Source organism: Thamnophis elegans, chromosome 17 (genome assembly GCF_009769535.1).
Source record: "Thamnophis elegans isolate rThaEle1 chromosome 17, rThaEle1.pri, whole genome shotgun sequence".
NCBI classification, from domain to species: Eukaryota; Metazoa; Chordata; class Lepidosauria; order Squamata; family Colubridae; genus Thamnophis; species Thamnophis elegans.
The window spans coordinates 3648403-3663706 of record NC_045557.1 but is presented as its reverse complement, the minus strand read 5'-3'; the positions used below and the strand labels follow the sequence as shown (position 1 = coordinate 3663706).

General features: G+C 44.9%; 1 protein-coding gene across 1 annotated transcript in view; it reads left to right on the top strand.

The window, feature by feature from the left end:
• CELF3 (CUGBP Elav-like family member 3) overlaps window positions 1-15304 on the top strand; it is a 30430-nt gene that overhangs the window by 12919 nt on the left and 2207 nt on the right. The window contains exons 3-6 of the mRNA XM_032234260.1: window positions 11017-11065; window positions 13107-13235; window positions 14186-14265; window positions 15187-15299. Coding sequence (XP_032090151.1) covers window positions 11017-11065; window positions 13107-13235; window positions 14186-14265; window positions 15187-15299 — 371 coding nt within the window. The remainder of the gene's footprint in view (window positions 1-11016; window positions 11066-13106; window positions 13236-14185; window positions 14266-15186; window positions 15300-15304) is intronic.

Here is a 15304-nt window from a genome sequence, read left to right as displayed (position 1 = left end):
AAGGGAGGAGAGGCATGAAAAAATCCCTTCGTTCGGGCGGTGTTGCCCAAATTTTGGGGAGGGGGTTTCTCTTAAGAAATCGATGCCAATGGGGGGGGTTAGTTCTTGCTCCTTTTTTGTGGGTGGGTGGGAGATGTCTGCAGTAGAGCCCCCCATATTCAGGAGTAGTCTACCACTCCGTCTCCGAGGGGAGGGGAAAGATCTAAGAATCGGAACAGTTTCGCTCTGCAGGGTTGTGAGTTTATAGGTTTATAGGTTTATTGGGATTTATATGCCGCCCTTTTCCCTGAGGGGACTCAGGGCGGCTTACAACCACAGGGGGGGGGGGTGCAAGGTCAAAAACAAAACAATATGTGAACAAAGAAAAGATAGTAAAACACAACTTTCATTCGACAATCAAACACTCGGGCGGGTGAATTGGAAGCCTATCCCCAGGCCTGCTGGGAGAGCCAGATCTTGAGGGCTGCGCGGAAGGTCTGGATAGTGGTGAGGGTACGGATCTCCATGGGGAGCTCGTTCCACAGGGTCGGAGCAGCAACAGAAAAGGCTCTCCTCCGTGTGGTCGCCAGTCGGCATTGACTGGCAGATGGGATTCGGAGGAGGCCCAGTCTGTGCGATCTAATTGGTCGATTTAGGGAAGTAATCGGCAGAAGGCGGTCTCTCAAGTACTCAGATCCACTACCATGGAGTGCTTTAAAGGTGGTCATCAGTACCCTGAAGCGCACCCGGAGACCAACAGGTAGCCAGTGCAGCTCGCGGAGGACAGGTGTAACGTGGGCGAACCGCGGTGCGCCCACTATCACTCGCGCGGCTGCATTCTGGACTAGCTGCAGTCGCCGGATGCACTTCAAGGGCAACCCCATGTAGAGCCCATTGCAGTATTCCAGCCTAGAGATCACAAGGGCTCGAGTGACTGTTGTGAGAGCCCCCCGGTCTAGGTAGGGCCGCAACTGGCGGACCAGGCGAACCTGGGCAAATGCCCCCCTGGTCACAGCTGACAGCTGGTGATCAAAAGTCAGCTGTGGGTCCAGGAGGACTCCTAAGTTGCGGACCCTATCTGAGGGGTATAAAATTTGACCCCCCAGCCTAAGCGTTGGTATATTAGCCAAATTATTGGGGGGGAAGCACAACAGCCACTCGGTCTTGTCCGGGTTGAGTACCAGTTTGTTAGCACTCATCCAGTTCTTAACGGCCTCCAGACCCCGGTTCATCACGTCCACCGCTTCATTGAGTTGGCACGGGGCGGACAGATACAATTGCGTATCGTCCGCATATTGGTGGTATTTTATCCCGTGCCTCCGAATGATCTCGCCCAGCGGTTTCATGTATATGTTAAATAGTAGGGGGGATAAGACCGAACCCTGTGGCACCCCACACGTTAGGGGCCTCAGGGACGATCTCTGCCCCCCGACCAACACCGACTGCGACCTGTCCGAGAGGTAGGAGGAGAACCACCGCAAAACAGTGCCTCCCACTCCCACCTCCCGCAGTCGTCGCAGAAGGATACCATGGTCGATGGTATCGAAAGCCGCTGAGAGGTCAAGGAGAACCAGGATGGACGCATAGCCTCCATCTCTGGCCCTCCAGAGATCATCGGTCAATGCGACCAAAGCGGTTTCTGTGCTGTAACCAGGTCTGAAGCCGGACTGGAAGGGGTCAAGATAGCTAGCTTCCTCCAAGGCCCGTTGGAGCTGAAAGGCCACCACCTTCTCAACAACCTTCCCGATAAAGGGAAGGTTGGAGACAGGACGAAAGTTGTTTAAAATGGCTGGATCTAACGATGGTTTCTTCAGGAGGGGTCTCACCACCGCCGTTTTAAGTACGGCGGGGAAGTGCCCCTCCCGAAGGGAGGCGGTGACAACCGCCTGGATCCAGCCATGTGTCACCTCCCTGCTGTTGGCAACCAGCCAGGAGGGACACGGGTCCAGAATACAAGTGGAGGCACTTACAGCTCGAATGGCCCTGTCCACATCCCCAGAGGCAACGTCCTGGAACTCAACCCAGAACTGGTGTGGCAAGTGATCCTCCTGTGTCTCAGCTGGATCTACTGCGGTGGAGTCCAAGTCCGATCGAAACCGAGCTACTTTGTCCGCCAAGAATTGAGCATAATCCTCAGCCCTACCCTGCAAGGGGTCTCCCGCATCCCTCCTATTGAGGAGGGAGCGGGTTATCCTAAACAGGGCGGCTGGGCGTGACTCGGCGGACGCAACCAAGGCTGAAATATATGATCTTTTTGCAGTTCTTAGTGCTCGGACATAGTCCTTGGTGCAGGTAGTTAAGAGTGCTCGGTTCGCCTCGGACCTATCGGACCTCCACTGGTGCTCTAGGCACCTCCTCCGGCGTTTCTTCTCCCGGAGCTCCTCGGTAAACCAGGGAGGTCTCCGGGATCCACTGACCCGGAGGGGCCGTAGTGGCGCAATCCGGTCGAGAGACTCCGACGCCGCCGAGTACCAGGCGGCAGCCAGAGTCTCCGCCGAACTGTGGGCGAGAGTATCAGGAATAACCCCAAGCTCCGTCTGGAACCTCAACGGGTCCATAAGTCGCCTGGGGCGGAACCATCTGGTCGGTTCCTCCTCCCTACGGTGGGGGTTTGGCCTCCGGAAGTCAAGCCTCAGTAGGCAGTGGTCTGACCACGACAGGGGTAGGATCTCATTACCCCTCAGACCAAGATCACACATCCACTGCTCCGAGAGGAATACGAGGTCGAGCATGTGACCCGCTGCGTGGGTTGGGCCCCGAATTACTTGGGTCAAGCCCATGGCTGTCATGGAAGCCATGAACTCCTGCGCCCCATCAGAGCGTTAACCGAGCAATGGCAGATTGAAATCCCCCAGAACTATAAGCCTGGGGAACTCAACTGCCAGCTCGGCTACTGACTCGAGGAGCGAGGGGAGGGATGCTGCAACGCAGTTGGGAGGCAGGTACGTTAGCAGCAAACCCACTTGACCCTTGAGGTCCAACTTTATCAGCAGAGACTCACACCCGACAAGCTCCGGAGCAGGGACCCTACGAGGTAACAGAGACTCCCGGATTACAATAGCCACACCGCCACCCCTTCCCTGGGCTCTCGGCTGATGAAGCACCTGAAATCCCTCTGGGCACATCTCTACAAGGGGGACTCCTCCTTCTGTGCCCAGCCAGGTTTCAGTAATACATGCCAGGTCTGCCCTCTCGTCAACAATTAAGTCCCGGACGAGGGGAGCTTTGTGAACAACAGACCTGGCATTTAGCGACAACAGCCTGAGACCAGGGTCCTGACTACTCGCGCCATCTGGTCTTGGAGTGGGACTCCTAGGGCCGGAAGGAGGGATCTCTGTGATGTAGCGAACCCTCCTTCCCCGGTAATGGCCAGCCCTAAGGTCCCCGCCATATCTGCCTCTCCCTATCACGACCGCTATGCTCCGACCCACTCCCATGTCCATGGTCCCCCCAACCACCCCGGTACCCCCCGCCTTCCCCAGCAGGTCCTCCGAGTCACACATTCTCAGTTATCCACACTAACAGTTCCCACGTAAAATATTAAAACATATAAAATACAAAGGTAACAATTACTAAAGTGGGCCATTCATTCAATTCCAGCCAACTCCCATACACTCAACATACTATTTAAAATTGCGCAGTTATAATATATAGTAATATGGAAACTGTGGAGGAAGCGGTGGCCTGCTCCTCTCCCTTCTTATGTCCTGTGAAGCTGGGGGTATTTTTGTGTGATGGAAACACCCCCACCCCAAAGGAGCTGTCCTTGGTACTGGGGGGGGGGCGGTGAAAGCAGAGTGTGTGGACGGGGTGGGGGGGGGTGGGGGCAGAGTTGGAAAAAGATTCATTTTTCAAGTTGTCTGTGGACTGGCTGTTTATCACAAATAAATAAGCCCCCCCCCAAGCCATTTTCCTCTTTGGGTTTTTGTTTTTTTAATTGAGATTTTAAAAGAAATAAAATTAAATTCAGATTTCTTTCCATGTGTTGAGGAGGGGGGGAAATAAAGGGTCTTTCTGCCATGAGAAGAGAAGGAATTAGAGGAGAAGAGAATAAGAGAGGAGAAGAAGAAGAGAAGAGGAGAGAAGGAATTAGAGGAGAAGAGAAGAGAATAAGAGAGAGAATTAGAAGAAAAGAGAAGAAAAGAGAAGGAATTAGAGGAGACGAGAAGAGAAGGAATTAAAGAAGAGAAGAGAAGAGGAGAGAAGGAATTAGAGGAAAAGAGAAGAAAAGAGAAGGAATTAGAGAAGAAGAGAAGAGAAGGAATTAAAGAAGAGAAGAGAAGGAATTAGAGAAGAAGAGAAGAGAAGAGAAGGAATTAAAGAAGAGAAGAGAAGGAATTAAAGAAGAGAGAAGGAATTAGAGGAAAAGAGAAGGAAAGAGAAGGAATTAGAGGAGGAGAAGAGAAGAGAAGGAATTAAAGAAGAGAAGAAAAGAGAAGGAATTAGAGGAGAAGAGAAGAGAAGGAATTAAAGAAGAGAAGAGAAGGAATTAGAGAAGAAGAGAAGAGGAGAGAAGGAATTAGAGGAAAAGAGAAGAAAAGAGAAGGAATTAGAGAAGAAGAGAAGGAAGAGAAGAAGAGGATAGAAGGAATTAGAGGAGAAAAAAGAGAAGAAGAGAGAAGGAATTAGAGGAGAAGAGACTAAACAGAGTTGGAAGGGACCTTGGAGGTCTTCTAGTCCAACCCCATGCCTAGGCAGGAAACCCTACACCACTTCAGACAAATGGCTATCCAACATCATCTTAAAAACTTCCAGTGTTGGAGCAGCCACAACTTCTGGATAGAAAAGAATGAAGGGAAGGGAGAATAGGAATAGGAATAGAGCTGGAAGGGACCTTGGAGGTCTTCTAGTCCAACCCCCTGCTTTCAAGCAGGAGAACCTATATATACTGTTTCAGACGGGAAATCCAAACACCCTGGTCAGCCACGATTCATTCACACCTAAAAGCAGGAGTTAGCGTGCACACATGCACACACTCACACACACCCCAGGGCTTTCCCTCTTTCCGCCCCCCCTTAATAAAGCATCCGGGGGGGGGGGAACCAACACCTGCCTTCCCCCCCCCGCCCCCGGTCTCTGAGAGCACTCGATGTCCCCCTGCTCCAGATGGCAGAGCCACGTTAAACCACGTTCGTGAGATAGCTAATCCTTGTCTAATCCCTCTCTAACTGCAGTTTCCATTTTCCTTAGTGGTTTGGAGACGGTTTCAAGGTGGTTTTCTCCTCTCCGCCCCCCCCCCCCCCCGCGAAAAAAAAACCCCGGACAGGTGCAAACACACCTGGCCAGGCCTGAGAGCCTCCAAGGGGAGATGGGATGAAGGTTAGGGACTAGGAGCTTGATGGTTTTTGCTTTGCAAAACAAAAATAGGATGGATAGGAGGAGGAGGAGGAAATGGGAAGGAAGGGAAGAAGGGAGAGAAAGAGGAAGGGAGAAGGAAGGAAGGAGAGAAAATGAGAAGAAGTGAAAGAAAGAAGGGAGAGGGGAAGGGAGGGATTGGGAAGGAAGGAAAAGAAAATGAAAAAAAGGAAAGAAGGAAGGAAGGGAGAGAAAGAAAGAAAGAAAGAAAGAAAGAAAGAAGAAAGAAAAAGAAAGAAAGAAAGAAAGAGGGAGAGGAAGGAAGGAAGGAGTGATTTATGTATGTGCTGATTAAAAGGGGTTAAACATGAGCAGAAGGTTATGGTGTCATTCTAATGAAGAGAGAGAGAAAATCTGTATGTGCAGATTTTGCATTTGATAAAGGAGGGGAACCTTGTGGCTTAATGGTTAACACAACTGCTCAATATGCAATACAGCCCAGGTTCGAATCCCAGTAAGGGTATGGCTAGCTGATGAGAGCTAAATAGCTTGAAATAGATCTATACTAGTCTCCCTTTATTTATTTATCAGCACAAATACAACATATACACAAACACACACACACACACACACACAAACCCAACCCATCCAAAGTCCATTCTTTCTCCTTTTTCCTTTTCTCTCTCTCTCTCTGTCCCTCTTTTTCCCCAGTCTTCTTTTCTCTCTAACCTTCCCCTCTGTTCTTTCTTTCCTACGTGGTTTCCCCCCCCCCCCTCTACACTTGGGTGAAACCCTTGAAGGGGCCGGACCTCATGGGTTACGCAGCCTCCAGGGCCTGCCCCGATTTAAACTCTGCAGAGATTTAAAAATAAATATATTCCGGAGGAAAAAAGGCCTTGGAGAGAGAAAGGGGAGGAGGGGGAAGAGGAGGGGGGGGCGGTTTCAAGAGGAGATTCTTCTTTTTTTTTAAAAAAAAAAATCTGCTTCTGGTTGCTTTGCCAACAACTAACCCCCCGCTCCTCCTCCTTCCGCGAACCCACAAAGGGCACAGCATTTCTTTTCTCTCTCTCTCCCCCCCCTCCCGAAATATCCCCCCCTCCCCTTCGCTAAACGCTCCTGGTCATTGTTTATAGAGATAAGTGATGATGTCAGCACGGTTCCCATGGCAACCGGAAGGGATAAAGGAGAAATGAGTGGGTAGTTGCCATGGAGTATTTTCTCCAGTTGCCATAGGGACCGGGCTGGCTTCCTGGCTGCTCTTTTGAAGACCCCCCCCCCTTTCCAAAAATGTTTTTTTTTTTAAATTAACACAGTATTTTTTTCTCTCTCTCTCTCTCTCAAATGATGGGAAGGAAACAGCTTGTCCAAAGTTAAGACTTTATATAGTTTTTCTGCATAGATAGAGAGATAGATAGATAGATAGATAGATAGATAGATGATAGATAGATAGATAGATAGATAGATAGATAGAAAGATAGAAAGAAAGAGAGAGAGAGAGAGAGAGAGAAAGATAGATAGAAAGATAGATAGATAGATAAATAGATAGAGATAGATGATAGATAGATAGATAGATAGATAGATAGATAGATAGATAGATAGATAGATAGATAGATAGACAGACAGACAGATAGATAGATAGATAGATAGATGATAGATAGATAGATGAGATAAATAGAAGATAGATGGATGGATGGATGGATGGATGGATGGATGGATGGATAGGAAGTAAATTCACATTTTTTCCCAGGCCCTCTGTCCTCTTCTTCAGTGGTTTTTTTAAAATTAACACAATATTCTTTCCCCCCCTCAAATGATGGGAAGGAAACAACTTGTCCAAAGTTAAGACTTTATATAGTTTTTCTGCATAGATAGATAGATAGATAGATAGATAGATAGATAGATAGATAGATAGATAGATAGATAGATAGATAGATAGATAGAAAAATAGATAGATAGATAGATAGATAGATAGATAGATAGATAGATAGATGATAGATAGATAGAAAAATAGATAGATAGATAGATAGATGATAGATAGATAGATAGATAGATAGATAGATAGATAGATAGAAAAATAGATAGATAGATAGATAGATAGATAGATAGATAGATAGATAGATGATAGATAGATAGAAAAATAGATAGATAGATAGATAGATGATAGATAGATAGATAGATAGATAGATAGATAGATAGATAGATAGATAGAAAAATAGATAGATAGATAGATAGATGATAGATAGATAGATAGATAGTTAGTAGATGAGATAAATAGAAGATAGATGGATGGATGGATAGGAAGTAAATTCACATTTTTTCCAGGCCCTCTGTCCTATTCTTCAGTGGTTTTTTTAAAATTAACACAATATTCTTCCCCCCCCTCAAATGATGGGAAGGAAACAACTTGTCCAAAGTTAAGACTTTATATAGTTTTTCTGCTTTTATATATATATATAAATATTCCCTCCACAGGTGAAGTTGTAATTTAATAGATTAGGGGTGTAGTCTTTTCTAAAGCGTGTCCCTGTTTTTTTCCTTCCTTTTATTTTTCAATTTTGCATCAATGCAACTGGCAAGATTGCAATGCTCCATTTTCTTTAAAAACATTGCTGTTGTTGTTTTGAACTGCCTGGGTTTGACTGAGTGGACCGTTCTCTTAATGAAGTTTGGGAAATAAAAGGAAGTAAATTCAGATTTCCCTCCGTCCTCTCCTTCAGTGCCTTTTTTTTTTCTATTTGCAAATTCAGATCGAGGTTTTTTTTTAATTGCAAACCGGGAATAAATCAACTCAATCGGAATAAATCAACTCAAACACAACTCTGAACAAAAAAACAAGCTTTCGTTGAGTTTCTCCACACCCCCCCCTCCCTGCCCACGGCCTCGCCTTTCGTGTTTATTATCGTATTATCACGTATGAATTATATCCAAGCAGCTATCAGATTAAAGCAGATTAAAGCAAAGGATATCAAAGAGAGTGAGGATTTCCCCCCCCCATCTCTTTTGCATCGGGCTGAGTTTTTATAACTACCGTCAAACCTGCAAGGGTGGTGTGTGTTTTTTTTTCTTTTAAAAGAAAAATTAAATAAACTTGCTATTTCTCTGGAAGAATAATCATCATCATCATCATCACGGTGCTGCTAATGTTACCTGTGGAGGGAATATTTATATATATATAAAATCAGAAAAACTATTTAAAGTCTTAACTTTGGACAAGCTGTTTCCTTCCCATCATTTGAAGGGGAAAAAGAATATTGTGTTAATTTTCAAAAACCACTGAAGAAGAGGACAGAGGACCTGGGAAAAATGTGAATTTACTTCCCATCCATTCATCCATCCATCTATCTTCTATTTATCTCTATCTATCTATCTATCTATCTATCTATCTATCTATCTATCTATCTATCTATCTATCTATCTATCTATCTATGCAGAAAAACTATATTTCTATTTATCTCATCTATCTATCTATCTATGCAGAAAAACTATATTTCTATTTATCTCATCTATCTATCTATCTATCTATCTATCTATCTATCTATCTTCTATCTATCTGTCTATCTATCTATCTATCTATCTCTCCATCCATATCATCCATCTATCTATCTATCTATCTATCTATCTATCTATCTATCTATCTATCTTCTATCTATCTATCTATCTATCTATCTATCTATCTATCTATCTATCTATCATCTATCTATCTATGCAGAAAAAGGGGAAGGCAGGGAAAGCAGAAAACTGCTCTGGTCCTCTTAGCTGCTCCGGTTACTGTGGTAACAGGACATAACTTGGCAACTGGAGGCAGGGTGGGGGGGTAGAGAGAGAGATACAGGCTTCGGGCGCCATGGCAACCCCATCGCCATCCCCTGCCTCTTGAGCGGTGATAGGCAGGAGGGCATTTTGGGCATCCTCTCCTGGATGAAGGAGGCGGGCGAGGAAGATTCTGCCCATCTGGCAACAGAGTTGAAGGAGCCCTTCGGAGTTTGGATGGAGAGCTTTGCAATTTTTTTTCCCCCTCCCAAAGCTCATTTTCAGGATTGTTAGGGATAAAGTAAACTTTAAAAAAAAGAATTTAAAGAGGGCCTTTATATCTGCACTTTATTAAAATGGCTATACTTAAAATAACCACAGAATAGTCTTTATTATGAATAACAGAATAGGAAAACAGAGGTGGGAGGGACCTTGGAGGTCTTCTATCCCACCCCCTGCATAGGCAAGAAACCTTCTGCTTTTTCAGACCAATGACTGTCCATTCTCTTCTTTAAAAGTACATGATTGTTACATTTATTATAGTAATTTGTTTGATTCTTTTATTGTTTTAAATGTGCTTTTAAATTCTTGGGTGAATCCGTGGGTGAATAGTTAATGGTAAAAGTTCTCCTCGCACATATTCTATTCTATCCCTATTTATTTTATTTTCTATTCTATTTTATTCTCTATTTCTATTCTTCTATTTCTATTCTTTTATTCTATTCCTCCTTCTCATTCTAGTCTATTCTATTCCTATTCTATTCCTATTTATTTTCTCTTCTCTTCTATTCCTATTTATATTCTATTCTATTCTATTCTACTCTACTCGACTCCTTATTCTATTATATTCTATTCTTATTTATTTTCTCTTCTCTTCTATTCCTATTTTTATTCTAGTTCTATTTCTATTCTATTCTACTCTATTCTACTCCTTATTCTATTCTATTCTTATTTATTTTCTCTTCTATTCCTATATATTTTCTCTTCTCTTCTATTCCTATTTTTATTCTATTTCTATTCTATTCTACTCTTCTATTCTACTCCTTATTCTATTCTATTCTTATTTATTTTCTCTTCTATTCCCATTTTTATTCTATTCTACTCTATTCTATTCTACTACTTATTCTATTCTATTCTATTCTTATTTATTTTCTCTTCTATTCCTATATATTTTCTCTTCTCTCCTATTCCTATTTTTATTCTATTTCTATTCTATTCTACTCTTCTATTCTACTCCTTATTCTATTCTATTCTTATTTATTTTCTCTTCTATTCCTATTTTTATTCTATTCTACTCTATTCTATTCTACTACTTATTCTATTCTATTCTTATTTATTTTCTCTTCTATTCCTATATATTTTCTCTTCTCTCCTATTCCTATTTTTATTCTATTTCTATTCTATTCTACTCTTCTATTCTACTCCTTATTCTATTCTATTCTTATTTATTTTCTCTTCTCTTCTATTCCTATTTGTATTCTATTCTACTCTATTCTATTCTACTCCTTATTCTATTCTACTCTATTCTTATTTATTTTCTCTGCTATTCCTATATATTTTCTCTTCTATTCCTATTTATATTCTATTCTATTCTACTCTACTCTATTCTATTCTTATTTATTAAATCAATTCACTGCCATCTCCCTATCTAACAATTCTGGGCATCTTATCGTATAATAAAAGCCTTAATATAAGGAAATAAAAAAAGATTAGCACGAACAATAGTTTTGGGTGGCAAAGATGCCCGCAACTACCCAGCTGGTATTGGAAATTTTGAAAGTGTTTTTCGAAGCCTCTAGAAATCAACACTTTGGAAGAGTCCTCATAGTATCTGCAGTCTTTTTTTCAGTCTATTTTAGCTTCTCGAAACGAAACAAGGGGGAAAAAATTGATCTTAATAGTTGCTTCAATGGATCGTTTGCAAACCCACCCACCCCACACCCAAAAAACCTTTGACATTCTGGCCTTAAAATTCATTTCCTTCTCTTCCAGATGAATCGGCCAATCCAGGTGAAACCTGCAGACAGCGAAAGTCGAGGAGGTACGCTTTCCTTCTCTCTGTTTTTTTTGGGGGGTGGGTGGCGAGGGTGGGGAAAGGGGTGGGTATGGACAGCCCCAATGCTCCGATTGGGGTTTTGCAGATTCTGCGTTTACCCAAAGATTTTAATCTTTTGGTTTCTGCAATTCTTCAAACCGTGAAGCTTCGGGAGCACCAAGCTTCCTCCAGATTCTGCCAGATCTTTTAAATTTTTATTGATTAGTATTTATTAGCGTTCGCACCCCGAAATTCCCAGTTGAAGCACCAAGCTTCCTCCAGATCCTGCCAGATCTTTTAAATTTTTATTGATTAGTATTTATTCGCATTCGCACCCCGAAATTCCCGGTTGAAATTCCCAGTTGAAGCACCAAGCTTCCTCCAGATCCTGCCAAATCTTTTAAATTTTTATTGATTAGTATTTATTAGCATTTGCACCCCGAAATTCCCAGTTGAAGCACCAAGCTTCCTCCAGATCCTGCCAAATCTTTTAATTTTTTATTGATTAGTATTTATTCGCATTCGCACCCCGAAATTCCCGGTTGAAATTCCCCAGTTGAAGCACCAAGCTTCCTCCAGATTCTGCCAAATCTTTTAAATTTTTATTGATTAGTATTTATTAGCATTTGCACCCCGAAATTCCCAGTTGAAGCACCAAGCTTCCTCCAGATCCTGCCAGATCTTTTAAATTTTTATTGATTAGTATTTATTCGCATTCGCACCCCGAAATTCCCGGTTGAAATTCCCAGTTGAAGCACCAAGCTTCCTCCAGATCCTGCCAAATCTTTTAAATTTTTATTGATTAGTATTTATTAGCATTTGCACCCCGAAATTCCCAGTTGAAGCACCAAGCTTCCTCCAGATCCTGCCAGATCTTTTAAATTTTTATTGATTAGTATTTATTCGCATTCGCACCCCGAAATTCCCGGTTGAAATTCCCAGTTGAAGCACCAAGCTTCCTCCAGATCCTGCCAAATCTTTTAAATTTTTATTGATTAGTATTTATTAGCATTTGCACCCCGAAATTCCCAGTTGAAGCACCAAGCTTCCTCCAGATCCTGCCAGATCTTTTAAATTTTTATTGATTAGTATTTATTCGCATTCGCACCCCGAAATTCCCGGTTGAAATTCCCCAGTTGAAGCACCAAGCTTCCTCCAGATTCTGCCAAATCTTTTAAATTTTTATTGATTAGTATTTATTAGCATTTGCACCCCGAAATTCCCAGTTGAAGCACCAAGCTTCCTCCAGATCCTGCCAGATCTTTTAAATTTTTATTGATTAGTATTTATTCGCATTCGCACCCCGAAATTCCCGGTTGAAATTCCCAGTTGAAGCACCAAGCTTCCTCCAGATCCTGCCAAATCTTTTAAATTTTTATTGATTAGTATTTATTCGCATTCGCACCCCGAAATTCCCGGTTGAAATTCCCAGTTGAAGCACCAAGCTTCCTCCAGATCCTGCCAGATCTTTTAAATTTTTATTGATTAGTATTTATTCGCATTCGCACCCCGAAATTCCCGGTTGAAATTCCCAGTTGAAGCACCAAGCTTCCTCCAGATCCTGCCAGATCTTTTAAATTTTTATTGATTAGTATTTATTCGCATTCGCACCCCGAAATTCCCGGTTGAAATTCCCAGTTGAAGCACCAAGCTTCCTCCAGATCCTGCCAAATCTTTTAAATTTTTATTGATTAGTATTTATTAGCATTTGCACCCCGAAATTCCCAGTTGAAGCACCAAGCTTCCTCCAGATCCTGCCAAATCTTTTAATTTTTTATTGATTAGTATTTATTAGTGTTCGCACCCTGAAATTCCCAGTTGAAATTCCCAGTTGAAATTCCCGGTTGAAATTCCCGGTTGAAGCACCAAGCTTCCTCCAGATCCTGCCAAATCTTTTCAATTTTTATTGATTAGCCTTCGCACCCCGAAATTCCCAGTTGAAATGTTGGTCTGCCAGAGGGCCGGGTTTGTTTTTTCCAGGGGTGGCAGGGCAGTTTGTCCCCCCCTCTTTTTTTAAGCCACTTCCTGCCTCTTTGGTGTCTTCCAGAAGACAGGAAACTGTTCGTAGGGATGCTGGGGAAACAGCAGTCGGACGAAGACGTGCGGAAGATGTTTGAGCCTTTTGGGACCATTGACGAATGCACAGTACTCCGAGGCCCAGATGGCACCAGCAAAGGTGAGCTGGCATGGGCCGTTCCCCACCGCTCAGCCCCCCTCGCAACACACCCCGGCTCCCGGTTGAACCAGGGATTGTAAAAGGAGTGTCGTTCCAGCTTAGAAGTTGAAGATGGGCAGACTTCAGCTCCCAGGATTCCATGCATGGTGGCTGGGGGATTCTGGGAGTGGGAGTCCACCCCTCCACAACCATTACGGGTGGGAAAGGTCTAGAAGAGCCTTAATTTTCTTTTGCAAAACAGAAAGATCTCTTCCTGCCTAAGCAAGGGGCTGGACTAGAAGACCTCTGAGGTCCCTTCCAATTCCATTACTCTGTATTCTGAGCAGGGGGCTGGACTAGAAGACCTCTGAGGTCCCTTCCCACTCTGTTATTCTGTATTTTGAGCAGGGGGCTAGACTAGAAGACCTCTGAGGTCCCTTCCCACTCTGTTATTCTGTATTCTGAGCAGGGGGCTGGACTAGAAGACCTCCGAGGTCCCTTCCCACTCTGTTATTCTGTATTCTGAGCAGGGGGTTGGACTAGAAGACCTCCAAGGTCCCTTCCAACTCTGTTATTCTGTATTCTGAGCAGGGGGCTGGACTAGAAGACCTCCGAGGTCCCTTCCCACTCTGTTATTCTGTATTCTGAGCAGGGGGCTGGACTAGAAGACCTCCAAGGTCCCTTCCAATTCCATTACTCTGTATTCTGAGCAGGGGGTTGGACTAGAAGACCTCCAAGGTCCCTTCCAATTCCATTACTCTGTATTCTGAGCAGGGGGCTGGACTAGAAGACCTCCGAGGTCCCTTCCAACTCTGTTATTCCGTATTCTGAGCAGGGGGTTGGACTAGAAGACCTCTGAGGTCCCTTCTAATTCCGTTACTCTGTATTCTGAGCAGGGAGCTGGACTAGAAGACCTCCGAGGTCCCTTCCAACTCTGTTATTCCCCCTCCCCCCCTGTTCTTCTCCGCTAGGCTGCGCCTTTGTGAAATTCCAAATGCACGCGGAAGCCCAGGCAGCCATCAGCATGTTGCACGGGAGCCGCACGCTGCCGGTGAGTTCCCTTGGCTGCTTTCCTTGTTTTTGGGGGGAGATGATTTGGCTGGTTTGGAGTTCGAGAAGGCTGCGGGCCGCCTAGAGAAAGGCAGGTTTTTTCCCCACGTGGACTCTGCTGCCCTCCTGTGGTCACAGCGCTCCATTGCAACGTCTCCACGATTTGGAGGGGGAAAGCTTCAGAGTCCCAAATGCAGCCCATGGATGGGGATGGAGGGAGGGAGGGAAAGAAGGAAAGGGAGGGAGGGGAAAGGAAGAATGGAAGGGAGGACGGAAGGGAGGGAGGAAATGGGAATGAAAGGGAGGAAGGAAGGAAGGGAGGGAGGGAGGAAGGAAGGAAGAAGGGAGGGGAGGGGAAAGGAAGAAAGGAAGGGAGGACGGAAGGGAGGGAGGAAATCAGAATGAAAGGAAGGAAGGCAAGAAGGGAGGGGAGGGGAAAGGAAGGGAGGGAGGAAATCGGAATGAAAGGAAGGAGGGAAGGAAGGCAAGTAGAAGGGAGGAGAGGAGGAGAAAAGGGAGGTAGGGAAAGAGGGAGCAAGGAGAGGGAAGGGAGGGGAAACGAAGAATGGGTGGAAGGAAGGGATGAAATGGGAAGGAGTGGAAGGAGCAGGAGGGAAGGAAGGAGGGAAGGAAGGAAGGTGGGAAGGAAAGAGATTGGAGAGGTAAAGGGGAAGGGAGGAGAAATGAATGGGAGGAAGGAAGGAAGGAAATGGGAAGGAGTGGAAGGAAGGAGCAGATAGGAGGGAGGGAAGGAAGGCAAGAAGAAGGGAGGAGATTGGAGGGGGAAAGCGGGGAGGGAAGGAAGGAAGGAACAGAGGGAGGGGAGGGAGGGAGGCTCCGGAGCCCAGTCTGGGGGTCTCCCCTGCCCAGCACTTCCCAACCTCCCCCACTCGCCTTCTCTCCCCCCCTCCCCCCCCCAAAGGGCGCCTCTTCCAGCCTGGTGGTGAAGTTTGCAGACACGGAGAAGGAGCGGGGCCTCAGGCGGATGCAACAGGTGGCAAACCAACTGGGCATGTTCAGCCCCATCGCGCTGCAGTTCG